General features: G+C 44.5%; 10 protein-coding genes across 10 annotated transcripts; 5 read left to right on the plus strand and 5 right to left on the minus strand.

Moving 5' to 3' along the window:
- Positions 1 to 4: 4 nt before the first annotated feature.
- Positions 5 to 1,596, minus strand: AK88_04032 (uncharacterized protein; the record flags this gene model as incomplete). The annotated part of the gene is made up of 5 exons (XM_012481642.1): positions 5 to 55; positions 179 to 440; positions 552 to 664; positions 872 to 1,113; positions 1,419 to 1,596. The coding sequence occupies 5 exons, from the start codon at positions 1,594 to 1,596 to the stop codon at positions 5 to 7; spliced, it is 846 nt and encodes a 281-aa protein (XP_012337065.1).
- A 2,107-nt stretch (positions 1,597 to 3,703) lies between these two features.
- On the plus strand, positions 3,704 to 5,494 carry AK88_04033 (uncharacterized protein; the record flags this gene model as incomplete). The annotated part of the gene is made up of 2 exons (XM_012481643.1): positions 3,704 to 5,253; positions 5,452 to 5,494. 2 exons carry the CDS (start codon positions 3,704 to 3,706, stop codon positions 5,492 to 5,494), a joined length of 1,593 nt encoding a protein of 530 aa, XP_012337066.1.
- Positions 5,495 to 6,777: 1,283 nt separating this feature from the next.
- On the plus strand, positions 6,778 to 9,988 carry AK88_04034 (uncharacterized protein; the record flags this gene model as incomplete). The annotated part of the gene is made up of 3 exons (XM_012481644.1): positions 6,778 to 8,494; positions 8,585 to 9,667; positions 9,828 to 9,988. 3 exons carry the CDS (start codon positions 6,778 to 6,780, stop codon positions 9,986 to 9,988), a joined length of 2,961 nt encoding a protein of 986 aa, XP_012337067.1.
- An 866-nt stretch (positions 9,989 to 10,854) lies between these two features.
- On the plus strand, positions 10,855 to 11,358 carry AK88_04035 (uncharacterized protein; the record flags this gene model as incomplete). Its single annotated transcript, XM_012481645.1, has 1 exon — positions 10,855 to 11,358. The coding sequence occupies one exon, from the start codon at positions 10,855 to 10,857 to the stop codon at positions 11,356 to 11,358; it is 504 nt and encodes a 167-aa protein (XP_012337068.1).
- Positions 11,359 to 11,430: 72 nt separating this feature from the next.
- AK88_04036 (uncharacterized protein) lies at positions 11,431 to 13,950 on the minus strand (the record flags this gene model as incomplete). Its single annotated transcript, XM_012481646.1, has 1 exon — positions 11,431 to 13,950. One exon carries the CDS (start codon positions 13,948 to 13,950, stop codon positions 11,431 to 11,433), a length of 2,520 nt encoding a protein of 839 aa, XP_012337069.1.
- Positions 13,951 to 14,787: 837 nt separating this feature from the next.
- Positions 14,788 to 15,474, plus strand: AK88_04037 (uncharacterized protein; the record flags this gene model as incomplete). The annotated part of the gene is made up of 1 exon (XM_012481647.1): positions 14,788 to 15,474. The coding sequence occupies one exon, from the start codon at positions 14,788 to 14,790 to the stop codon at positions 15,472 to 15,474; it is 687 nt and encodes a 228-aa protein (XP_012337070.1).
- A 105-nt stretch (positions 15,475 to 15,579) lies between these two features.
- On the minus strand, positions 15,580 to 16,776 carry AK88_04038 (uncharacterized protein; the record flags this gene model as incomplete). The annotated part of the gene is made up of 1 exon (XM_012481648.1): positions 15,580 to 16,776. One exon carries the CDS (start codon positions 16,774 to 16,776, stop codon positions 15,580 to 15,582), a length of 1,197 nt encoding a protein of 398 aa, XP_012337071.1.
- A 1,260-nt stretch (positions 16,777 to 18,036) lies between these two features.
- Positions 18,037 to 19,590, minus strand: AK88_04039 (uncharacterized protein; the record flags this gene model as incomplete). Its single annotated transcript, XM_012481649.1, has 1 exon — positions 18,037 to 19,590. The coding sequence occupies one exon, from the start codon at positions 19,588 to 19,590 to the stop codon at positions 18,037 to 18,039; it is 1,554 nt and encodes a 517-aa protein (XP_012337072.1).
- A 1,473-nt stretch (positions 19,591 to 21,063) lies between these two features.
- Positions 21,064 to 22,061, plus strand: AK88_04040 (uncharacterized protein; the record flags this gene model as incomplete). Its single annotated transcript, XM_012481650.1, has 2 exons — positions 21,064 to 21,806; positions 21,965 to 22,061. The coding sequence occupies 2 exons, from the start codon at positions 21,064 to 21,066 to the stop codon at positions 22,059 to 22,061; spliced, it is 840 nt and encodes a 279-aa protein (XP_012337073.1).
- A 387-nt stretch (positions 22,062 to 22,448) lies between these two features.
- AK88_04041 (isoleucine-tRNA ligase) lies at positions 22,449 to 25,967 on the minus strand (the record flags this gene model as incomplete). The annotated part of the gene is made up of 1 exon (XM_012481651.1): positions 22,449 to 25,967. The coding sequence occupies one exon, from the start codon at positions 25,965 to 25,967 to the stop codon at positions 22,449 to 22,451; it is 3,519 nt and encodes a 1,172-aa protein (XP_012337074.1).
- Positions 25,968 to 26,537: the final 570 nt, after the last annotated feature.

The raw sequence follows: 26,537 nt of genomic DNA on the forward strand, positions 1-26,537 counted from the left end.
CTTCTCAAGTGAACAACACAAAAAAAACGATCAGGATTAATATGCAGGCGAAAATCTGTAAGGGGAAGGCATTTAGGTGTAGGTGGGGGATGAATGGGATGAGAGCTACAGGTTGGAGTGGCTATGCAGAGGGAGCTACACAGCTGCCGCTACCCCCTATATGCGTGCAAAGACTCACCTGTATTATCAGTGTCCGCGTGGACGTCAGTCGGTTGAAGTAGGATAGGAGATAGTTCTGTCCCTCTCTCGTGTTGTAAAGGGAAGTGTCAATGTCCTCGTCGATCCGCCGAATCATTTCATCCTGCTGAGTTACCATCGTTGCGACCTTCTGGAACATCTGCGCCAGGTCCCCGATTATCTTTTGTATGTTTTCCATTGCATCCGCTCTGGAGTGCAAATAGGACGTCCGTTCAGGCATCTTTAGGGTCTGCTGCTGCCCACTGAAGTGTAAAAAAAAAAAAAAAAATGCATGTATGTATGTGGTCAGCTAAACGTGACAGCACACCTCTGAATATAAGTGCACACGAAACACAGATGTGTGTAGAGAGTACCTCTCAATATCTATATCTCGAAGGGGCGTGAATTTATAATTATGGTTGCTGAATGTCGACTCCGTCGTCGTGTAAGAGTACATGTTTCTGCGATTCACTTGCTTTTTTATGTGCTAAGGGTGGGGGGAGGTGTGCGAGCAAATGAGGTGTGGCAGCAAATGAGCATGGTTTAGTTGGGGAGGAAAAAGGGCATGCTGTCACAATACATGGATCCACACATCATCCACCGAATTGGCACTTTCGCAGAGGTAAGAGGTCCGCTGATGACCACCACAGCGGAGCACAGGGAAGGGTCGCCAAACCCTAACGCCAACCCCTACCTCGCTCCGAATGTGCAACACATCCTTAAATTTCTTCGTAAATTCAAAAAGGCGGTTTTTTAAGGAAAAAATAATATTGTCCAGGTGTGTCCTCCCCTGAGGGTTACTAATGTTAAGATTGCAGACATACTGCACCAGTGCATCTACGTCGTTGGTAGCGTCCGTGATGGTCTGCTTAACTTCATAAGTTAGCTCTTCTATTTGTGAAGTCTTGTCGTTGAATATTCCTTTTTGTCGAACACCTTGGAGAGGGGGAAGGAAAGGAAAGGGAGGAGATCCATGAGAGGTGAATCTAAAACAAAAGGTAAATCCCCTCATAACGAGGTAGCGCATCGTTGGAAGTACCCCACTTCTGTGCAACCACATACGCGTAAAAGAAATAAGCAACATAACGTCTGAGTTAAAACAAACAGGGGAAGCACTTCCCACGGCTGCAGTTCGTATGTCAGCCCATCCATCTGGTGCCGTTCTGTGGCCAAGGGGCGGTTGCTACTACTCCGTTACCACCTTATCTCATCTCGCTCACCCCCCATTCACCATCACTTACATCGCTCCAACTGCTGCAACTTTTGGTTGCCCCTGTGCAGCTGGTCCGTGATTTTCGACGCCAGCTCATTCACCTCCGTGTCTTGACCAACATTCCTGTCCTTCCTAAAGTCGAAGTTGTCATTGCTCAGCCGCTCAACCGCTTTGAAGAACTCCTCCGTTTTGTCCACATACGGCATTTTCCGAAACACAGATTGGATACTTTTCTCCCCTCACACGCAAAAAAAAAAAAAAAAAAAAAAAAAAAAAAAAAAAAAAAAAAAGGGGGACTCAATCGACAGCAGAAAATAGTTCGTCTTTTTTTTGCCTGTCCTTTCTTCCGCTTCCTCCTCTCTCCCTTTGGCTGAAGCAAAATGTTCAAATTCGCACGTTTTGGAAAGTACGATAGGGTAATGTACAACTGGCACGGGAACTCACCATCCGGCCATTCATTTTGTGCTGAAAGATATTAAAAAATATGGCTTCCTTTTAAAGTACTTTGCTAAGTTGAACAGGGCTGGCGCGCTCGCTATTTCGATGTGGACGTGACCATCGCCTTCTCCGTCCATCTGTTCAAATGTTTATCCTTCTGTGTGAGCGCGCCAACAAGGGCCGCAAGCACGATGGTACGAGGTGGGAAGGCGTGAAGCTCTGAAGCGGTAAAGCCGCGCAGCAGCGTTCATACGAGGGCATGACGGTGTGACCTTGGGGGAGAGGGAAAACACCTGCGCAACAGTACATCCCCCACAAGCGCCTACTGCTACGCGCAGCATATATGCAATAGAATCGTTTAACCCTGGCAAGCGTTCGGGCCGCTTCTTATCTCAGCTACGTTTGTGGAGATTGCCTATTTTTTTACGTGTTGTGCTATTCCTTTATCCCATCGAAAATTTTTTTTTTTTAAAATACAGTCCATACGCCGTGCACAATTGAGAAAAAAAAAAAAAAAATGGCACGAACGGGGGTAGGATGAGGCGTGCAGAGTCGCTAAATAAAACGTGCAATTAAACTGCCGGGAAGTGTTTCAAACGTCAAGAGCCACTTCAAAAGTGCTTCGAAATGGGGTTGCCAATTTCCGGGATGTCAATGTTCTCCCTCCTATTTAATGTGTATGCCATGTGCGGCTGTTATTTGTGACTTTGTCGCCAATTTTTTCCTTCGCGTACGGGTGGAGAATTTTTCGACAGATCGTCCCCCAGGTTATCTGCGCACGCGGTTGGATGAAGCATGTCGTGGTGCTGCATTGCCATGTGTCCATCTGTACTGTTACTTAAGCGGTCGTTCGGTTTGCCGCTTGGTGGGTGGGGACGCCGTTTCGCAATTGGCATATGCATACATGTGTGAGGATATGTATATGTACAGTTCCTATATGTATGTTGGCCCCCCCCATGTGTTGCTTCCCGCATGCAACGCAAATGAGGCAATTCCCAACAGGGAAAGGTAACCCCATTGTTGTCCGTCCCGCTAAAACCCCAAAACGATTGCAAATTTGTCAACACTATAATATGTCCCTTTTGGAAAATATTCCGTATTGTTCACTTTTGCCTGAACAGTTCATATTTTTTTTTTTTTTTTTTTTCTTTTAACCAGCTAGCTACGTGTTTTTGCACTGCAATGGTATTTGTGACACGTTCACCCAATTTTTGCAAACATAAAGACGCATTTGAAAAAAGCAGCTTTGTAACGTCGTCTACACTTTTTCCGTTTTTGAAAAAATCTGGGCATACGTAGGTGTATGGCGAGAGGCCACAATGCTCAAGTGAGGTTGCTCATAAAAAGTAAGGTCCCCACGCACACCACCACCACCACCAGGAACGTACATATAAATATATATATATATATGTACAACCCCTCATGCGTTACGGCAGTGTTCTTGTGCTCCTCTGTGCCACCGCCCCAACGACGTCTTCCTCTACATCCCCATTTCGAAGTTTGCCACAAGGCGGAACAAAAATACCACAATGGAGGTTAACAAAATTGATCAATAATTGGTCTTTTTTTTTTTTTCCATTTCTTCACAAATTGAAAGGTTCAACAACGTGGGCAATGCTCACATGAGTCGCCACAAAAATGGTATAACCATAACCGCTGTGGAGTGGCAACCACATGGGCGTCACTTGATCCGATTAAAAGAGAACAAGCTTGCGAACAAAAAAAAAAAAAAAAAAAAGGGTCCCATACACTTTACACATAATTAAAATGTGAACGAATGTACATGCTAGCCTGTTCTACCCTCATTTGGAAAAAAAAAAAAAAAAAATTGAAACACGATTAAGTGAAACACTGTACTGTTCGTGGCACCATCTGATGATTGAACGAGTGAGGAACAACGCACTCATTGCCCCCCTGGCGATTTGCTTGCTGTTTTTGCCACTTCAGTTTAGCAAAAAATGGAAGGAATTCCCAAGTGTGCATTTGTTCAGCTTCCTTCTGGGCATAATACTCAATGGAATGCTCGAAATAAAAATTGACGACAGAAAATATGTAGACTGGGTTATGCAACGGGTACTGTCTTACTCGTTATGCATATCCCTCATGATGACTTTTTCGTGTATGAAAAAAAAGGCAATTGTGTGTGAGCAGCGTGAAGGCGAAGAGTGTGAAACTGCTACCACAGAGGAGGAAGGAAAGAAAAAAAAATCCTTGTACAATTTACTAATTCGCAGCAGCAGGGTTGCGCCGTTTGGCATCGCTTTTATGTTCGGTGCTGTAGGGACACTCATCGGAGGAGTCAGTTCTTACCACTTGACGAAAAGGTTCTTTTTGCAACATGGCACAAAGGGGAGTGAAGAACGTTTGAGGAAAAATACCAGCTGTTTCGTTGCTACCTACATCGGTGGCTACATAAATTTTGTGGAGGTAGCTGACCTGTTAGCGGTGGACATTCTCGAAAGAAACAGCATGTTCATATTAGACGATTTGTTTACCAATCTGTTTCTTATCACTTTGCCCTTATGGAAATATGCTGGTGTTTTTTTTTCTGTCCACGGGGAGAAACCGGTGTCGCTCAACACCAGTGAATGTATCTCGAAGAAAAATGCAAGTGCAGTGAAGTTATATGATGAAGAGAGGAAGGCAAAGGACAGAGAAGAAATAACACACCTCCTGTGTGATTCACCCCAGTACTCATCATACGGGTCATTCGCAAATGATGAGGACTGGCCATTACCCCTATGGGAGGACCACCAGGTGAAGAACCATCAGATGTACTTCTTACCCCCATTGCTGTGCAAATGCCTATGTGACTGCCTATCCGTGGTGCTCATAATAGGACTGAGCACGAAAATGTTGAGCGACTACGAGTTCATATATCAGTTTGTTACTTCCTACATCCAGGCTGACAAATTCAAAACGTACATTTTATTTGCGCTTGCCTTTGGCTACTTATTCTGCCTGGACTGCATTGCACACATGATGGCTAGCCGGGTAACGAGACGCACAAAGAGAGCAGCAGTTGTTGTCACACATATTTATTTCAGGGCCACAGAGTACTACTCAACCGTTTTGCACCTTTTAACAGTTTACTATTTGTCCCTTTCAGGGATGTCCATTGATGTGAGCGTTTTGTGTAACACTGTAAAGCCGCTGACCATGTTGGTGATATGCCTATTGGCGACTCATTTAATTTGTGTTCTTTTTTTTTCGTACATGTTTAACATGGTTACCAAGTGGTCTCGCTTGGTTTTACATGTAGACGAAGTTTTGCTAGCTATCAATGCAAATGTCGGGGGGCCCAGTACTGCTGCGCTTATGTCCGATGTGCTGGGTAGACCTGATTTGGCCTTTGCCGCAACCTTTTGGGGTGTCTTTGGTTACTTCGTGGCAACGCACGCGGCCATGGGTATATACGCACTGTTGTAAAGGTTTACTCGCGTGAGTTGCCACTTGCCATTTGCCAGTTTGTCCTTGTGTCTGAAGAGATGCCACGCACATTTACGCACATGTGTCCGCCTAGACATGTTGTCAATTCGCGCTTTCAACAAATAACGTCAAATTAATTCTACGATGAAAACAAAGACAAATATGGAGGAATGTTCAATTTTTCACCTGAACAGTCATAATATTTTCATGAAGGAGCTAGCCAAAATTGGTAATTAAAACATTTGTGCGCTTTTGTAAAAAAAAAAAAATTACCTGAACAAGGTGGCTAGAAAAAAAAAAAAAAAAAGGCAATTTCATGCGTGCATTTGTGTGTGTGTGCAGGAAGAAGCTGTTCAGAAGGGAGATGACGGTGGCCACATAAAACACGAAGGTGAACATAAACAAGAGAAGTAAAATGACTGCATAAATCGCGAATGTGAACTGAAGAAGAGCGATGAAATGGAAGAATAAACACAAAGCTGGACGCGCAAGAAAAAAAAAAAAAAATCCGGTGTCCGAAGGCGAAAGACACCGACTGGCAGAGTCGTTCTGCCAGCGACCGGACGAAGCAACGGCGTCCAAGTCCTGCATCCACTTCAAACGCTCGGAAAAAAACGCACAATAGGGAATTAAACGCGAAGTGCAATTTTGTCCATATAAAATAGGAAAAATGTAAAAAATAAACCTTAAAAAATAAAAATAAAGCATAAATTGTTGCAAAAAAAAAAAAAAAAAAAAAATGTGTTAAAATATAGCAAACTCGTTTTTGGAAAATTTTTCCAAACACGAATTCGCAGCGCGACCTGCGGAACGACGTTGCGCGTGTTCACAAATTATTTTCGCGCGGATTCAGGCGTCCTTGAACCTCCTTCAAGGTTCGCGCATTGTGTACAGGGTGCATTTGTGCGTACGTGAATGTATACACATATATTGTACCTGTACACATGTACGCGCGCGCAGACTGACCTCCCACCCAGCACCACCTCTTGTTGCGCCAATTAATCCATTCTCCCCTCCACTTTTACGCACTGTTTCGTAGTAGACGCTTTTAAAGAGACGCGCCCTTTGGCGATCTCAACGTCTGCTTTGAAAGCTCGCTCATGTTGTCACGTCAACGGCCACCGCCAGTACCCGTTTTAACACCTTTTTAATCGCCCTTTTTAACAGCCACTGTCCAACTGCACTCACGAGCGAATCCAACGAGCCTCGTGACACTCAGTGAGCGCACATTTGTACTTACCCCAATTTGTCTTTTTTTTTTTTTTTTTTTTTTAAATTATTTATTGATATTAAAAACGACACCGCCTTTTAAAAGTTGTGTCCTTTTTTTTTTTTCCCTACAAAAACGGTGTTACCTACATCACGCGAATTGTTTTTGCACATGCTATTGTTTACCAGCGAGAGGAAAGCAGACGTTACTAGTTATAAAAAAAAAAAAAGGGCACCGATAGAGCTGCACCTATAATATCAACGGAGATACACACCAGCAAAAAACTCACCTTCTACCCAAACCGAAAAAAATGAGGAAGAAAAAAAAGAGCAGTGAGGGGAAGGTATGGACGGATGCATTGAATAATTTGGAGGAGGTGCATCAAAACAAGTATAGCTTAACGAAGGACACACTTCACGAAAGATCTCGACCCGAACCAGAAATCATTGAACACATATTAGAAGAACTAGAAAACAAAATTAGGTTTTATTTCAAGTTGTATAAAATGGAGAAGGATAAAAGAGCCGATTGTGAAAAGAAAAATTATTACTTGAATGAAGAGCTGAACCAGACTTACACGACGTTGCAAAAAAATAAACTCTACACAGATAAGCTAGAAAATAAATTACTAAACATAAAAGAGAATCAGAGCTCGTTAATCGATACAGTTAGGCGTATTGACCTTTTATACATACAGCTAGACACCCTGGTACAGTCGTTCTCTGGTGTTTGCACACAGGTTGCGGCGGAGGTCAATGCGTATGGGGACAACACGAACAGTAAGAGGAACACCATTAAGACTTTACTCGATTATATTTACCCATGTAGGACACTTGACCCTCGCATTAATTCGCTTTACGGGGTCTTGTATTATGGCTCTATTGGGTTACTGAAAGATGGAAAATTTGTTAGCCCGCCCATTCCTCCTGTCCCTCCAGTGGTGCCATCTGAAGGGGACGGTTGGCTACCCCCCTCGCAGTATGCCCCTCACAATGAGGTTTTCGCAACAGATTCTCACCAAAGGAGTAGTCACCAAAGGGGCAGTCACCAAAGGAGCAGTCACCTCGGTGGTTCTCGTGCGGAAAGTTTCGCTGACTCCGTGAGGCGAAGCGGAAGCGCTTTCAACAGAGAAAGCTCCAAGGAAAACTATACTGATGACGCACTCTTCACCAAGTACGTCGAACAAGAACAAAGAAAACAGGTACGAAACGAGTATGATATGCACAAGTCAGGTAGCAGCGAACTTATCCCTCAGGACTTACAAGGGTTCTGTATTAAAATTGGCTTCCTGGAAATTAGCTACAAGAAGGAAAATGCAAGAATTATTTGCGTAGTCCGATACGACAGTGAGACGACCACCTCTGCAATTCAAAACACGAAGAGAGTGACCAAGCCCAGGGACATGGATGGACGTGGTAATGGAGGCAAATGTATTTTTAACATTGATTATACAATTAATTTAACATCAGTGCCACAAAAAAAAGCAGGACACATCCCCAGCTTCATGATAGACGTACACGACGTTAATGGAAAAGCGTTGGTTGGAACATGTATGTGTTCCTTCATTAGTGAGAAAACGCTAGTGAGAGACGCGTCGTGGGATATTTACTCGAGGGTTGCAAATGCCAAGCCGGAGGTCATTGGCAAAGTGCATGTGTCCGTGTTTGCTTGCCCACCGAATGCGCTCCTCCCAGCGGAGATTTTTATGAAGGCGAGACAGCAGTCGGTGCAGCACTTCACGCAGCAATCGTCGCAGCAGTTGACGCAGCAGTCGACGTTGGCTGCTCCATACGGAGAGAGCGACCCAAGCGGCGCTCCCGCCGGGGACGATCGGAAGGTGGAGAGCAGCGCCAAAGTGGCCTTTCAGAAGAGCGCCCTTCTGAGCAAGGTTATTGAGGAAAGCGATCAGCCATCTCAGATGCACGTGAAGCCGCCATCCTCTAACAACACAGGGAAGGGGGCGAGCCTCTTTCAGAGGGGAACTAAGGTCACCTTCAAGCCGTACACCTCGAAGAATGCCGACTCGGGTAAGCCGCGCAGCCACGAACGCATTGCTGCAAGTTAGCCGCTCCCAACACACGCACACATATCGCACTTTCACCACCCCTCTCCCGCAGCCGCCTCGACGGACGCCAACAAGTCTAGCTCCGATGTGAAGGGAAGCACTCCCCAGAAGGAAACCTCCAAACGAATCATCCTCAATCACCTGAATGGAGACAGCAGCAAGAAGAGTGTCACCCCGGTTGGAAGTCAGCATAATCAGGAGGGAGAAAAAAGTGGTACCCCGCTTTCCCTAGTTCAGAGTCGTATAAAAAATTTAGCGATGCGGTTCGAGTCCAAGAATGGCACATTCAAGGGGATGGAGGAGGATGGTAGCAGTGGTTCCACGACCCCCGTTGAGGGCAAGGCCAGCAAGCTGGGCGGTTTTTTGAAGAAAGGTCTACCTCTCTCGAGCAGTAAGGGATCTAGTGTCCCGCAGGAGAAAAAAGGGGAGCAGAAGGAGGACAAAGCGGAAGAGAAAAAGGAGGACACGGCGGCAGATAAGACGGAAGACACGCCGGAAGTGAACACGGAAGTGAAAACGGAAGTGAAAACGGAAGGGCCAAAAGACGCATTGGAGAAGAAGAGTCCAGTCGGCCTGAAGAAAATCACCCCAGTGCTGAAGGACGGGGTGATGAAGATTAAGTTGCCTTTGCCGGGCAAGAAGGACTTGACGAAGAAAGCGGACACAGTAGCCGCTTCAAAGAGTGACGCTGCGAAGAGTGACGATGCGAAGAGCGACCCCGTAGACGCAGCAACAAAGGACAGCGACCCGAAGGACAACAACGTCGCCAGTAAGCCGATCAAACCAATTCTGAAAATAAAGGTAGAACCCAAAAAAGAAAACTTAAACAAGCTGTTTCAAAAAATGCCTCTGAAGACACCACTTGCATCTAAAGAGCAAGAAGACAAAGGTTCTGAGGTTGCGACGAAGGGAACCCCCAGTGAGAAGCCGACGGAGACAACCGATGCAAATGCTGCCCCGCCCAAAGAACAACCCGAGCTCGCGAACGCGGAAAAACGCTTGGAGAAAAAAATATCCATTAAGAATAAAATGCTTGCCCTTTTGAAGATGAAGCAAGTGGGAGGGGGCCCTCCCGCAATTTTGAAGAAGCCCGTTCCCATGCCGGCGTCTGCTGCGCCCGCGGAGGTCGAATCACGTAAGGGGATGGAGGGTGGTGGCACCAGTCGTTCGGGCGCCCCACTGTAACGTGTGGTGTAGATCGGACTTGCGTTCCGCGTGCTCATTGGTCCTTTTTACTTCACCTCCTTCACTGCACCGCCGTCACCTCACCACCCTCACTGCACACCCCCTCGCAGAGTCCAGCACAGATGGACCGGACCTGAAGAACATACTCGAAAAGGCAAAAAAAAATGCCATCTTCATTGACAAGAATAAAGTGAAAGTGAAATTAAACAAACAGGTGGAACTCAAAAGGGAAATAAAAAAGTTCGTGCCCAAGGTGAAGAATGTGGAGTGATCAGTGAGAGGTTTGGCGTATCGCCGGTAACACAACAGAGCGTGCTTTAGCTGACCGCAGGTAGAACGGGGAGGGGGACCCCCTTTTTTCACCCAAACCCCCCATTCCTACTTACACATAATATGTGCGCCTATCTTGTCTGCACGTATATTTTGTACATAACGTGTGGCGCTCCGTTCATTTTTCCCGCACCTGTGTTGTAGACCCTTTGGCCGTATTGCATAATGAGACCCCCTCCGTTGGGGCGATGGTAACATTTGTGTTCTTTTTCTGCAATTGTTTGATTTGCCTTTGTATTGTTGTGTTCGTCCTCCGTGGAGCATTTTATTATATTCATTTTATGTATTTATTTTTTTTTTTTTTTATTTCCTCCCAATGCGTGTCCTTTTTTTTTTTTCGTATACACGTACAGTGCTGCGTGGCCGCATTTGGGGTTACCCAGCAGTTCGGCACAGGTGTCAGTGGTGCCAGGGCAGGATTGCTCGCGTCAAACGGAACTGTTAAACAAGTGGCACATGAGCGTAGTGGTGTATTCCATTATGCTTGGCCTTTTTTTTTTGTTGCCCTTTTTTTCTACCCCCTTTTTTTTGTTTCTTTTTAATTTGGCTTGTTCATTTTTTTTTTTTTTTTTTTTTGCCTCCCTCTGTGCAAACGCGAAAAATGCAAAACATGTTGGGGAATGTCCCCTTAAAGATGACACACAGAGAGGAAGGGAAAAAGGGAAACGCCCAGTTTGTGAAGCGAAACTATTCTCGAAAAGGGGCGCAACGAATGAGCTTTTTTTGCAGCTATAAATGAGTTGCTAATAAAAAAAAAAAAAGGGAAAAATATCCCCCGCCAAGTAGCCACTTGACACACACACGGGGATGAGTCGAAACAGTGTAAGTGGCCCTGGGACGACGTACCAGGTGTACGTGTTGGCTATAATAGGAAAAGGAGATATTCCTTTGTACGAAGCTGACCTAACCATGAATGGAAAAAAAGATATTTCAGAACACCTAGCACAATTCATAATTCACCAGTCACTAGATTCACTAGACGTCCTGGTATGGAAATGCACAAATCTGTTTTTAAAAACGATTGATTCGTTTAACAGCTATTCCGTTTCAGCATACTGTACCACAGGACACATAAAGTTTTTACTGCTTCACAAAAACAAGAATGAAGTTAGCAGTGGGGGTAATAGCGGTACAGGTGGACCCGCCATCCATGTACCCTCTGATGATAGCATCCGATCCTTCTTCGAGGTCGTTCACGAAAATTATATTAAGGTGTTATTGAACCCGCTGTATGAGCCCAACGGAATGATCACAAGTTCTCTCTTTGATCAGAATGTGCGTTTGGCGGCGAAGCGCTTCCTGCACGGTTGAGCAGGTGCATAATCGTTACGGCGTATCAGCGATACCGCGCCATCACTCCACCGCTTAACAGATTAACCGCGGCTAACCGTACCTGAAGGCGTTGTTGTAGAGGTCCAGGGAGAAAGGGAAGGCCCGGTCGAAGGCGGCGAAGAGGGCCGCGGAGTCGGGGGGAAGGCCCTGATCAAAGTAGGAGGTCCAATCGTCCCGCAGCATTTCCAGCAGCTTGTGTTTGTCCTCCGTGGTGACGGCAAAGTTGAAGTGGCTGATGTTCCACTGCGGGTTGGGGAAGTCCGCCTTGAGTCTCTTCGTGAAGACGATGCTGTCCGGGTTCAGAAAATTGGCGAAGAAGAGGGGGAACATGGAGCCGGCTGCGTTTAGTTTGTCTCCCTCGGCGTAGCGTCCCAGTGCATCTTCCTGTTCTTGTTGCGCGTAGCTGCCCTGCCTCTCTTCCGCTCCGCGTGCCACGTCGCTTCCCGCTTCGCCTCCCACTTCGCGTGCCGCTGCCCCGCGCAAACCACGAATCAAACTGGAGAGCGCGCAAAACTGGTGGCTAAACAAATAAAACACATACCTAATCTTGTACGCATTTTTTCCAATGTCGAGTGAAGTGTCAATAGGATTTTCAAAGCAAAGTCGATTGTTCCCTTCGAATTCTCTTCGCATATATCTCGGCATGACGTGACCCAGGCCTCGTAAAACAGAGCAGTTAAAGTCCACATTATAATCTATACTATAGAAGCTAAAGAACTCCAGGAGTAACTTCACGAGGTAGCTGTTGTTAAAGACAGTCCAGTCGAAGGTAGAAGGATGGAGTTGTAAAAAATGCAAAACCATACAACACAAAAGGAAGGAACCAATCCCACCTATATACGTTTCATTCAAATTTCTTGTGTTTAAAAAAAACTTTAACAAAATGACTAGTGGCCTCAAATATAAATATTTCTCCACTTTACTTTTTATAAAATCTGTTGTTTGTCTTGAAGACAGTTGATTTGTACAAACATCTACCTGAACACCCGTTTCTTTATCTGTATATTTTAAAATTTTCACTCTTGCATCTTTTATTAAACGTATGTCTGCTACCATGTCTAGTTTAACTAACGCGTATGAAATGATTAACAGAGCATCGAGGTCTTCCAGGGGGATGTTCAAAAAGCACACATCCAGGTCACTACCCGGGATGGACAATCCTGTGACGAATGACCCAAATGGTTGCATTGTACACTGTGGAAAGAGTGACTTCACCACTACTTCTAACCTTATTAGCGATTTATGCTTTAACAATTTTTCTTCCCTCGTTGGGGTTAACCATTCAAGGATGTAGAAACAAGCATATTCTAAGTAACCTAAATAATTGAACTTGCCTTTTTCTTGGCGAACCCTTTCTGTGAAACACTTTGTGAATATGTCGTCTGTGTAGAAGATCTGCCGCTCGTTATCGTAACGCACACGCAGCTTCTTCATCATATAGAGGTAGTACTTCTTCTCCGACTCGGTTAAGCTTTGGTAGTTTATTTTAAACTTGTGCAGGAGCATGAGCCCGCTGTACTTTTTCCTTTCCCGCTTTGGCTCCTCGGGTGTGCGCCCGTGCCTGTTATTGCCGGACGCTCTTTCCTCCCTCGCAACGGCCGTCGCATTGGCCGTCGCATTGGCCGTCGCATTGGCCGTCGCATTGGCCGTCGCATTGGCCGTCGCAGTGGTGGTAGCATCGGCAGCGGTATCTGCCATTTCCGGCGCTAACATGGTTAACCTGACCGCCCCTCTTCCCTCCCCCCCGTGGGGGTGCACCTCCATTTTTATTGTCCCCTTTTTTATTTTCCTCTTTTTGTTCGTCCCCTTATCATGGGAGAGGTAGTCCGTCGAGGAGGACCTTCCCGAGGACAGCGAATCTGACTGGTCGCTCCCCTCAGACATGCCGCTGCAACTGTTGCTTCGGCTTTTGGCACTCCCTCCCGTCGCGGTCCACTTCATTGAAGTGTCCCTTTTATCATCACCATCGTCGTCGTCATTCACAGTGGAGTGTTTCCCTCCATTGGTGCTCAACCCGGTGGGTATTGCCTTTGTCACTGTTGCTACCCCCCCTTTAGGTTTTTTCCCATGGTGGGTAATATTATCATCATTGAGTCTTCTTTTACCTTTTCGGTCTCCCCCCAATACGGCTTCCCCTAACCTATCACCAGGTTGAATTCGCGTTTCCGAATTCACCTCACTTTGTTCATGACCTTCATTTGAATTATCACGTATTGGGCGGGTTTCACTAGGGTATTCTTCCTCTTCCCCTGTTTTGAGCCTCGTGTCTGCTTTATGACTCCTCCTCCTTTTGGAGGAACAGTGCTCTTGGCTTCTCGCCGAGGGATGCATGCCTTTCCAGTGGGCCTTCTCCTCATCGCTCCAAGGGGGAGATGTTTCCATTTGCCCCTTCGAAGCATCCTCCTTCCCGCCAAGCAGCGATATCACATTGGATGCCGCCTTCATCGGCTTGTTTACCTTGCTGTGCCTTTCTCTGTTTCGCTTCAGCACTTTGTGCAGCTCCAGTTTGGCTCCCTTCACCTGCTCCGACTCCTCCTCATTTGGGAGGAAGTAATACTCGAAGTCGTCCATGGGCGGGTGAGAGGAGGTGATGATAAAACACGATGGTGTTTATAAACACAGGGTCAGCGCACAAATTCACCCCAAGTGGCCGTGCGTCCCCATATCACAAGCCTCTGCAGAAGCTGAGCATAACATCCCTAGGGGACCTCTGCCGACCCGCTCTTTTTCACTCTCAAATGTTTACGACAGACCACATGTACGTAGCAGCACATCGCGTACAGTAGCATGCAATTTTGAAATTTTCCTGTCCTCCGCTGATTGGCAAGAGGGGGATTTTTAATATATACCACCTTTGCGCCAGCTTAAACGTTTCGCACCTTTTTATCATTCATCTTTAAACTATGCTGTTCTTACTCCCGTTTTTGTGTTCTCCAACTTGTGAGCATTTTGAAAGAAAGGCTTTTTGTTTCACTCTTTGTTTTTTTTTTTTTTTTATTTCCTGGAACGGGGATATTTTATGTTGTTCCCCGTTTCGGCGCCAAAATGGTCAAGCACCTTAAAAACGAGTTAGCCAAAAAAAAAAAAAAAAATACAAAAAAAGGGGGAAAAAATTATGAACAAGTCAGATATAAAAGGTGCGACAAAAGGACAAAAAAAAAAAAAAAATTTAATCATTTGGGGAAATATATAAAAAAAGGCGTATTGAAAGAAAACAACTGCGCGTTTTTGCCAAGTGGAAAAAGCTGCTCCCTTTTTTTTCAACCGGTTCTGCTTTGTAGAAAGAGAGCCGTTGGAGTTGGGCAAATGTACATTTGCAGTGTGGGGGGGAAGTCCTTGTAAGAAGGGAAGCATATGTAAAAACTATTGCGGTGTACATTTCGCTACCCAATAACGCCCTTACACCGCATGGCAGGCGAGGCAGGCACGCTGATTGGGGAGGAGGCAAGCCCCAAGTATATCGTGGAGCACCTGGATGAGCTAGAGGAATGGAGTATTCTCGAGTACATACACATATGCGAAACGGTAAAGGACAAAAATGTCATATTCACCAATTTTGACAGACCCTTCGACGAAGTATCCAAGGAACATAAGCCGACGTGCTATGAACAGCCCATCCGCGAGTTGAAGGAAAAATTCGAATGGAAAAAAATATGTCTATTAGATATGAAAGCCAAGGACATTTTAACATGCAAGGATAAGGAGCACTTGGATTACTTGCTCTTTGGAGGGATACTTGGAAATGTTCCATCTGATGACAGGACTTCTATTCTGCGAAAGTGCCAGTTTGTCATTTCGAGAAATCTTGGGGAAATGCAAATGACGACAAATACTGCTGTCCTCGTTTGCCATATCATTTTAAATAATCAAGTAGAGTTTAAGGATATTCCTTTTGTGGACAACCCAGAAATTGCGTTGCGAAATGAGAAAGAGTCAATGGTTCTTCCCTTCCGTTTTGTCTCCAAGTCGTTTTTTACTGGCCTGGATCAGGACAGAAATGTTCCCGTGCTGCCACGAAATTTCACTGAATATTTGATTGGCCTTGGGGATCAGCGTGTGGGCGACCTGGATGACTTCCTCTCAGGGGGGGTATAGTAAAAATAAAAAGGCACCTTTACAAAAAAGAATATATGGTGTGGAGCCCATCTCTCTCCCCCCCCCTCGTATTATGAGTCCTCTATGCACTTAACCTCACTACGACTAGCTGTCCTCCCCGGACGGCTTCACAACCATCTCGTACAGATATCTGATCTCATATTTATACACCGACTCATCATCGGTAACATCTGGGGTCTCCAAAATGATGGGAATATTTTTAAAGTACTTTGAAGTCATTACATATTTGAAAGTTTCAAGAGTAAGTTTTCCCTTGCCGATATTTTCATGCCTGTCCAAGCCACTGCCAAGGTCCGATTTGGAGTCATTAAGGTGAACAGCTTTTAAGTAGGTGGAGTCTACAACTGAATCAAATTTGTTCATCACTGTATCGAAGTCATTGTATGATCTGATGTCATAGCCAGCTGCAAATGTGTGACATGTATCAAGGCAGACTCCTATTCTTGTCTTATCTTCAACTTGGTTAATAATTTTTTTTAAGTCTTCAAATTTGGATCCTACAGAATTTTTTTGTCCCGCTGAATTCTCAAGGACTATCACAACGTTAGAAGTTTCTTTGTGTACCCTGTTAATACATTCGGCGACATTTCGAATTCCTTCCTCGAGGGAACATAACCCTGTTGTTGACCCAGGATGAAAATTATAAAGTTTAACATTTAACTGTTCACACCTTTTCACATCGTCTAGGAACGAGGCATAAGATTTCTCTCTTTTCTCCTTATCAGGATTTGCTAAATTAATTAAGTATGACCCATGGGGCAGAATAAATTTTGGGTCCAAATTATATGCTTTGCAGTTTTGCTCAAACTGTTTTATATTTGCAGCGGAAAAGGCAGGACTATCCCACTTTCTCTGGTTTTTTAAAAATAAGGCAAAAGCTTGTCCGGCCACGTTGAAACAGTTTGTTGGTGAATTCTGTACTCCTCCTGCTGCTGATATGTGTGCCCCCAGATACACATTCGTAATTTTTGAATAATTTTGAATCCTATAAAAGTCGTTCCACCTGTCATCCATACTTTTGGGGATGGGAGGATAAATCGATGCTACTTTGTCTTTACCCTTTTGTATTTCTCCTTTAATTTGTGTACCTTTTTTTTTTTTTTTTTTTTCCTTTTGCTTTTGCTTTTCCTTTTCCTTATCCCCTTGTTCTCTCATTACAGTATTTTTTTTTTCCTGCTTGTCAATTTTTTTTTTCGAGACAGATAAATGCTCCTTCTCCTTCTTCTTCTCCTCCTCCTCCTCCTGCTTCACCTTGGTCTCCCCTTTTGTAATACTGGTCATTGTGCCCGATGATTCTTGTTTGAGGGTATGTAGCGGTGCGATGTGTTCACTTTTTCGAACGACACTCATCTGATATGATTTCCCAAATGAAACACCTTTTCTCTTCTGAATGTTTAAGCGGAAAAGGAAGCGCCTCTGGGGGACACCTACACTTTCAAATATGCTGCCTACTCTTCTGTTACCTCCACCGAGAGGGAACTTTACCAGGCTGGCCTTTTCCCACGGGGATATGAAGCCCAGACGGTTAAATGCGTCGTGTTTATATTTTATCCCCCTCAGGGGGTTTGCGATTAACATACAGAGCAGAGAAGGGAACAAAAAAAACATTTAATTTTTTTTGTGTAGCCGGTTGGCAGTTTTTATTAATTTTTTTTTTTTGTTTTTTCCTTCCAGGTGAACGTTCAAATGAATAGTTTTTTGCGGCGTCATTTCATGAAGAGGGCGAGACTCAGAAGAGGCAACTCTCAAACATTGCCTTAAACGTGTTATGTGATGAGATCGAGTATGGCGTAATGCGGCGACGGAGTGTGGGCCAGTGCGATGGAAACAAAGCATGGCAAGAGGTTCCCTCCCCATACATAATTGTTGAGAAAAAAACCGGGAAAGGGGGTAAACTGTATAATGTGTTTTATATATTTTACCTGTACGATTATTTATATGTTTTTTTTTTTTTTTTTTTTTTTTTTCTGAGGGGGAAATGCTTGGTGCGTTGCTCTGCGTTGCGTTGATAACAGGAGAGGACATTCAGCCATACCCCACTGCACGAAAAAAGCCGGCGGGACGGATGTGTAACACCTTTGGCCTTTTTGCTTGGCGCTGCCCTTCTTGTGATGCCGCCAAATGTTGACCTGTTCCTGTCAGGTCAGTTTACCCAAAATGGGAAAACTCAAACGAGTGAAAATAAAAGCACAAATTTGAAGCTTCGAAAAAGAGAAGTTTTTTTTCTTGCCGTGTGTAAGGTTTTTGGCCAAACGAACAAATTACAAATTTGCCAAAGGGGGGGGTTCATGCACATGCCATCATCCCCCCCCAATGGCTGATCATGAACAAAAAAAAATAAATAAGCCCCTACAACGTAAGGGTGTAAACACACACACACACACAAAAAACAAGGGAAATTACTCCAGCTGGAGAGGCGATCGTGATGGGGGGTTATGCAGACGCTTCTACACATATGCACGTCAATCGGAAGTAAAGCGGTATCATGACGGTGGGTGGAGATGTGTGGTGGTGGAGGACAGAGTAAACCACGCACGTGCATCACATCGCACGGTGCACAAACTTCTGCATGCGTCTGTGCTCGCGGCGAGCGTCCTCCCTCTCCTCGAGTAGCAATTCAGCCTTCTTCAGCACGCGGCCCACTTTGAACATATCCTGGAGTACCTCCTTCTTCTTCAAACGCCACGGCTTCAACGCACCCTTCATCATTTTCATAACGTTATTAAACGAGTTCACATCACGCTTGTCCACAAAGGACACTGCTACTCCCTTCCTGTTAGCTCTGGCAGTTCTCCCAACGCGGTGAACATACAAAACTGAATCATTAGGAAAGTCAAAATTGATCACGAAGGAGGTCTTCGGAATGTCAATTCCTCTACTGATGATGTCTGTAGCTACTAAAATTTTACAGCCTCCATTTTTTATCTTGGACAAAGCACCTAGCCTTTTTTTGGGGTCCTTTGAGGAGTGTATAGATTCTGCTGAGAATCCCCCCAGCATGCATAAGACCGTGTAAATTAATTCACACCTGTAGCTGTTGTCTGTAAAAATAATGCCTGACTGGTCAGGTAACTTTTTCCGTAACAGGTATACCAGGTAGGTCATTTGCGCGATCTCGTCCACGTAGATATACCTCTGGTCTAAATTTTTCAAGGGCTTTTGCTTTTTGTTTGCATTTACAAGAATGAGATTGTCTTGCGGGAAGCAGTTGGCGAGTAATTTTAGCGAGTCGGTGATGGTGGAGCTGAAGAGGAGGGTCCTCCGCCCGCCGCCTGACGCGCCGCCTAACCCGCTGCCTGATCCACCCACCGCTGCGATGTGCGACCCGCCGGCTGCTGCGCATGACGCGCTTGTTGAATCCCCCCGCTTGGGCAAACTGCGGAGAATTACCTCCAATTTTGTCTCGTAACACTTCTGCAGCAACAGGTCTGCTTCATCCAACACAAAAAATTTCAACCTCTTGAAGCAGTTTGTAACATCAACGCAGTTCTCCATGATGTCGCTGGTTCGGCCAGGGGTGCCCACGATTACGTGCGGCTTGGCCAAGACTCCTCTTCGCTGCTCAATTAGGGAAGACCCACCAATGCACGAAAGAATTTTTATTCCTATCCTGTACCCGTAAAGAAGGAACTGTTCTACCACTTGTACCACCAGCTCCCTCGTGGGGAGAAGCACTATGGCGAAGACTCCAAAAGAGTTTTTATTTAATTCTTGTAAAATTCCCCAACAGTAACATATCGTCTTCCCTGTTCCTGTCTCGGAAGTACCAATTACATTATGTCCTTTCATTATGAGGGGCAAACACAACTGCTGTATCTTTGTTGGGTGACTAATTTGAACCGTTTTACTTACTTTGACTAACCAGTCTTCCACTCCTAGCTCTTCGAACGTGACTGGGGGGGCGGTATGTCCACTACGAGAGTTACCTTCATCATCTCGGTGGCGATTAGAAGAACGAGCCTCTCGACGCTTTCTCTTCAGATACATCCTTATGTAAAAAAGTTTCCTTAGTTTAGAGTGTCTTAATAGGAGGAGGGGTGGGTTCCCCCTTCCCTTCTTCTCTCCTGTCCTTTTAATTTTCCTCCCGTCAGTCATTTTATAGTGTTAACGTTATACTTTTTTATCTGTCCCCTTCTTCTCCCCCCGCCTTGGAGATTCAAAAACGGTGCAGGTTGAAAAAATGGACAAGGGGGCCGAATTCCTTTTTTTTTTTTTTTTTTTTTTGGCCGGCCTGGTCACATCATGGGTAATCACAAATGGCGTGGTGTTTTAACTTTCCCTCCAGTTAATATTCATTCGAAAGGGATGGATCCTCTTGAGCGTTTTCCTAACAGGGTGATCTGTTCTCTTTCCATGGCGAAGAAAAATTCTGCCGCTTTGCTCTGTACTGTATTTGTTTTTTTTGTAGGCTTCTCCCACCCCGTGATTATGAAATGTGGTTGCTTAAAATAAGGAGCCTTTTTTAAAAGGGCATTTTTTTTTTTTTTTTTCCTGTCCTTCCTTCTTTTTCACTATTTGGGGATCCCCCAAACGCGACAGTTATATTATATAGAAGATGAAGTGGTGGAATATATAAATAGGGATGCAAAGCAAAATAAAAAAAAGAGTCCCTCAAATGGTAACCAAGAGAAGAGAAAGAGTGGGGTTGCGTCACCAACTCGGTTTTGAGTTACAAACAAACATATGCATGTAACAAAGTAGATAACGCGTTCAGCTTCCAGTTTTACTTGTGGTGTTGCTGTTTTTTTTGTCCCTTCCGAATGGGTATGGAATTTATTGCTCCTCCCATCATTCCTCGGCGTAGCGCCCCAAGAGGAAAATACAAAAAAAACAAAAAAACGCCGCTTTTTCCCGATACGCAGAAAACAAAAAAAAAAAAAAAAAAAAAAAAAAAAAAAAAAAAAAAAAAAAAAAGCATAACCGATCCGAACAAACAGATTAGGGTTATTATATATAAATATAACCACAAAAAGGGCAGAGAGGCAGTATGGTATTTAAAAAAAAAAAAAAAAGGAGGAAAAAAGAAGAACTTCCCCCCTCTATCAACCAATTACTCAGTTGTTACTATTTTTTATGTTTATTTGTTTTCCCGAAGCACAGAGAGAACTACTTTCTACATTGTTCAAAAGGGTTGCGGGGGATACATAAAATATTTGACCTTTCATGCGGTTACTTTTTTTTTTTTTTTTTTTTTTTTTTTTTCCCTTTCCTGTAGCGCTACCTCTACGGTACCACGTGCAAAAGGTAGCAGCAACTTTTAATTAACAGAAAGCGGTGGTGGCGGCCCCAGTTGGCAACCCCTAAACTTGTGCTCACCAACACGTGTGAGTTGACTTTTTTTTTTTTTTCATAACGCATTGGCATTAGGTGTACTCACTCCGAGGGGCATATATACAAGCACTGGTCTGGGGGAGGGGAAGAAGAAAGCGGATTGAGACAGGCGCTGGAGGAGGAAGAGACAAACGTTCGTGTTTAAAGTATATAGAAGTTATTTTAGCAGTGAACCCAAGACACGGGAAGAGCTGCCCCCCTCTCCTCGCCACCATCTCCCCCTTTCTCTCCCTCACGATGGCCATACGAGTTCAGTTCGAAAACTCCAACGAGGTTGGCGTATTTTCGAGGTTGACAAACTCCTACGCACTGATCGCCATGGGAGGATCTGAAAATTTCTCCAGTGTGTTCGAATCCGAGTTGTCTCAACACATCCCCCTCGTGTACACCACCATTGGAGGTACAAAAGTGATTGGAAGAGTCTGCGTAGGAAATAGGAAGGGGTTACTCGTGTCAAGCATATGTACAGATCAGGAGCTCCTCCATTTAAGAAACGCACTACCAGAAAATGTTAAAATAAAAAGAATTGAAGAGCGCCTTTCAGCATTAGGTAATTGTATAACGGCAAATGATTACGTGGGGTTAGTTCATACAGACATAGATCGAGAGACAGAGGAAATAATTCAAGACGTGCTGGACATTGAAGTCTTTAGGACCTCCATCGCTGGCAATTTGCTTGTAGGTACTTATTCATATTTTACGAACAATGGAGGACTCCTACATGCCATGACCTCGTCACAAGAAATTGAGGAACTTTCAGAGCTTTTGCAAATCCCTTTAATTACCGGTACGGTTAATAGAGGCAGTGACCTGATCGGGGCTGGTCTGGTGGCCAACGACTGGTCAGCCTTCTGTGGCATGGACACCACTGCCATCGAGCTGAGTATAATTGAAAAAGTCTTTAAGCTCAACAGCATAGAGGACGCCAACATCGAGGACAACTTCAAGTACAAGTCTTCCATAATTCAAACCATGATTTAGTGGAAGAAGAGTTTTTACAAAAACGGCGCCACGTCTTGCATGTGTTACGTGCATGCGTTTCGTGCACGTGTTGCGGGGGGCACACTACTACCGTCCCCCCAATCTTTGTATCTCCTCCCTACGAAAGTCTAATTTTTCCTTTTGTACTCTCCCCCAGTGGGGTAATAAGCGCCTACCCCAGATGCGCCACCAGTCAACCCTCGCGCACGCGCGTGCGCAGGGGGGGGGAACATGTGTATGAGAAGCTTTTCTGAGCCATCCCCCCCGCTTGCCCTATCTGATGGGGACACGCCTCACCGGGCGGGAGGCCCCCTGAGGTCGCAAAGTTATCACGTCCCTCCTCTCTTTTCCTTTCTCTATCGCCCTCTTTTTTTTTCTTTATTTCATTTTTTTTCATTTTTTTTTTTTTTTTCTTGCTATGTGTATAATTATTCCCCCTCCGTGTGCTCCATATCACACACTCCCAAGTTTTATCACCCCTCAGTGGTGAACACAACAACCGAACGGAAAAAAAAAAAAAAAAAAAATTAATAAAAAAAAAACGATTTGAATTTTACTTTGGAATGAAATGACAGAGTTGTAAAGTTAATTTTGTTGTTTACGTGGGGGAGGCCGCTACGCTGCTACACCGCTTTTCACCGCTACACCTGGGCGAAGACGAGTCGGACGGGGCAGCCGGCCAGGACGATCTCCTCCTCGTGCATCTTCCCCGGGAGACCCTCGTAGTCTACCTGGGAAGGCAGCACGTGGAGCTCGCGGCGGAGGCACTTCCTAATATAGTCCATCTCGCTCACCATGTTACTACGCAGAGCCTCGTCTGCAATATACACGTGCATTTTAACAGGTGAATTTTGATTTAGGGATAAATTTTTTCTCGTTTTCTGTACGTGGTTACAAAGTTCTCTTGCATTGGCTTTGTTCTCGAGTTGTTGATCTGTGCTGAAGTCCATAAGGACCGTTACAGACTCGTTACTTATAACATCTGTGTCCTTGTCCTGAAAGGTTGGCTTCATCTGTATCATTATGTCATCTCCCTGTAGGGTTACTCCATCGAATGTTATTTTTCCTTCCTCCTGGTATTTTTTAATTGATTTTGAATCCATACTTTTTATTTTATTTTGAATATGTTTCAAATTGGCTCCTAATTTACTTCCGAGTGTTTTGTAATTGGGTACTGCAGTGAAGTCAATACAGCTGGTGTCGTTTGAACATTCCACGTGAAAAACGTTCAACTCTTCCTTTATGTAATGCATTATGTGATCAAACTTGTTGAAGTAATCCTTGGTGGGGTGCAACACAGTAATTTTCTTTAAAGGCTTTTTACTAGCAACCTTTCTCCTCTCCCTGAGTACTCTCCCCAGCAGAATGACTGCCTTCATTTTTTCAATCAGCTCAATGATTTCGTAATCAATGGCGTAGTTCTCGTCGACTTGGGGCAGCATGAGGAAGTGAACGCTGTGCTCGGCCACTTCGCTATGCTCGGCCACTTCGCTGTGCGCTTCGCTCTGAACCGCTTCCCCCTGCGCTGCGCTCATCGCTTCGCTGTGCGCTACGCTCTTCGCTTCGCTCTGAGCCACTTCACGCTGCGCCCCGCCGGTGCGTACCCTGCGCAACCTCTGATAGATGTACTCCGTAATGAACGGCGTGAAGGGGGCCATGAGGACAGTGAACAAGTGGAGGGTCTTGTACGTGGTGCACAGGGACTGCAGGCAGTTCTCCTCCCCCAGGGTACCCCTCATCCTATCTCTATTAAGACGTATGTACCAGTTGGTTAAATTTTCAATGAACTGCAAAAGGTTCGGGAGGACATTATAAAGTTTATATGCTTTCATTTCTGCATGAACAAGTTTAGTTAAATTTTGAACAGAAGAAAAAATCCATCTGTCCATTACATTTTCATTTTTGTAAAGGCATTCTTCCTGAAACAAAAATTGCTTCTTCTTCAAACATTCATATCGAGTCACCTCTTGTGAAAAGAAACGGAAGCTGTGATAAAAGGGTAGGATGAAACTTTTAACCACTTCATTAACACCCTTCTCCTGAAACTTCAAATTTTCTGCTCGAACAGCCACAGAATTTATAAGATACAGTCGCAAGCTATCCGCTCCATACTTGTCTAATATGTATAAGGGGTCGGGATAATTCTTCAACCTCTTACTCATTTTCTTTCCATCTGATGCAAGCACAAGACCATTACATATGAGGTTCTTAAAAGGAGCCTTATCAAATAGCAAGGTACTAATGACCAGCAGGGTATAAAACCATCCTCTGGTCTGATCTAATCCTTCCGCGATAAAATCTGCTGGAAAAATGTTATTAAAATTTTCCTTCTCTTTATTAAATGGGTAATGTACCTTGGCATAGGGCATGGAGCCACTTTCAAACCAACAGTCGAACACTTCAGATATACGTTTCAGCTTAGGATAATTCTTCCCCTTAGGATTCTCAATTTGTATGTGGTCAATGAAATGCCTATGCAGATCATTTATATTTTTCACCCCAGACAACTCCTTTAAATGTGAGATACTTTCTACACATACCACCGACTCCATTTTTTCGTCTGTCCATATGGGGATAGGAGTACCCCAATAACGATTTCTACTGATACACCAATCCTTTGCATCTGTTATCCAATTGTGAAATTTTTTTTCTTTAATGTGATATGGAATCCAATAGGTTGTGTCATTATTCTTTACGAGCTTGTCTGTCGAATTGCTCACTCGAATGAACCACGCCGGGATGGCTCTATATATTAAAGGGGTGTCGCTTCTCCAGCAAAAAGGGTAAGAGTGCACAATGGTATTGTTACTCAAAAGGCGATTTTCATTTTTCAAATATTTCTTTATTACATTGTCTGCTTCTTTAATAAACATATTTTGAACCATGTCTACTTGGCTAGTAAAATACCCATTTGCATCAATTGGATCTATAAATATATTTTTCTCGGGGTCAATAACTCCATTATTTTTACACACCCTGAAATCATCCTCTCCATATGTCGGGGCGCAGTGCACTATCCCTGTACCCGCATCGTCTGTCACAAAATCATCAGCCAAAATTTTATATGCCCTCTGTTTAAAATTGTGCAGGTCGTAGAAGTTGTTAAAAAGAGGCTTATATCGTAACCCCTTTAAATATTTCCCCTTAAATCGGTTCAACACTTTCAGGTCTTCAAAACTCCACTTCAATTCCTTCATCGCCCACTCGAGCCTACACTCCCCCACAATCACCACTCGATTACTCTTCACATGATGAATGCGCAGGTATGTAAAGGTCTCATTCACACAGAGCGCCAAGTTAGATGGCAGTGTCCAAGGGGTGGTAGTCCATGCGATAATTTCGTTATGTACAGGGGAAAAGACACATTCCTTTCCCTTCTCCCCCTTAACACAATCCTCCCTCTTCTCATTAAACAATAAAGAAAACTTCTCCCCTAGCACCTTCTTTGCCTCTTCCACTTGGCACTCCTCCTCCACTGGAGGGAAGTCAGACAAAAGAACAAAACTAACAATAATGCTAGGATCAGGGGTATCCTTATAATTAAGATTAAGTTCAAAGTTAGAAATGGGGGTGTTGCATTTGCATGAGTAAGGCATCACTTTAAATGATTTATACACATAATTTCTTTTATACAGTTGACTGAAGACCCACCAAACACTCTCCATAAAGGTCGTGTCCATGGTCTTGTAATCATTTTTAAAATCAATCCAGCGACCAATCCTTTCAACAGTTTTCACCCACTCATTAGAGTATTTCAACACGATACTTCTACATTTTTCATTGTACACATCAATGCCCATTTTTACAATATCTTCCTTTTTGTTAATGTTGTTCTGTTTTTCAATTTCGTATTCGATGGGGAGTCCGTGACAGTCCCACCCAAACTTCCTCTCCACTGAAAAACCGCATTGGTACTGGTACCTCGTCACACAATCTTTTATAATGCCTGCTAGCAGGTGCCCATAATGTGGAAGCCCCGTGGCAAAAGGAGGCCCATCATAAAAGATAAATGCCTTCCTATTCTCGGCGAGCTTATTGGAGGTATTAAACGCGTCGATGCTCTTCCAGTAGGAGAGTACCTTGTGTTCCTCCTCCACGATGTTGGGATTTTCTGCGACCCCCTCAAATGTTACGTAGGTGCCCGATGCTCCTTCCATCATTTTTGTACTGACTACACTTGGGGTGAACAACTTGGCCTGGGAGCAGCGGCAGCCCTGACGCAGCGGCGGTTGGGCACCCGAAGCGACGCGTCTCTCCGCGAGGTACACGCTGGCTCTTGCCCCGCGCCTGAGCATAAACAGGCTTCTCCTGAGCGATGCGTCTCGGCTGCGTTTCGGCTGCGTTTCGGCTGCGTTTCGGCTGCGTTTCGGCTGCGTTTCGGCTGCGTTTCGGCTGCGTTTCGGCTGCGTTTCAGCGATGCCCGTAGGGGGAAAAAAAAAATAACCCAGCACGTGCAGCAGCTGTTTAACACTTGTTAGCAAATTGTTGAAGCCGCCGATGAGGCATTCTCTCGTTGACGCGGTTATGCGCGAAGGCCACTAATTTGTAGAGCGAGCAGTTGAATATAATACGCTCCGTCGTTTTTTGCTTCAGCCGTTTCCGTTGTTTGCTCTACTCTCTGTATATTTACGCTCCTATGGTTTTACTCACAAATTTTGAGTTCTTCAATTTGGGGCTCCTCATAACTTGAACTTTTTTTATGTTAGCATTTTTTTTTTTTTTTTTTTTTT

The sequence above is a fragment of the Plasmodium fragile genome (genome assembly GCF_000956335.1).
Source record: "Plasmodium fragile strain nilgiri unplaced genomic scaffold supercont1.52, whole genome shotgun sequence".
NCBI classification, from domain to species: Eukaryota; Apicomplexa; class Aconoidasida; order Haemosporida; family Plasmodiidae; genus Plasmodium; species Plasmodium fragile.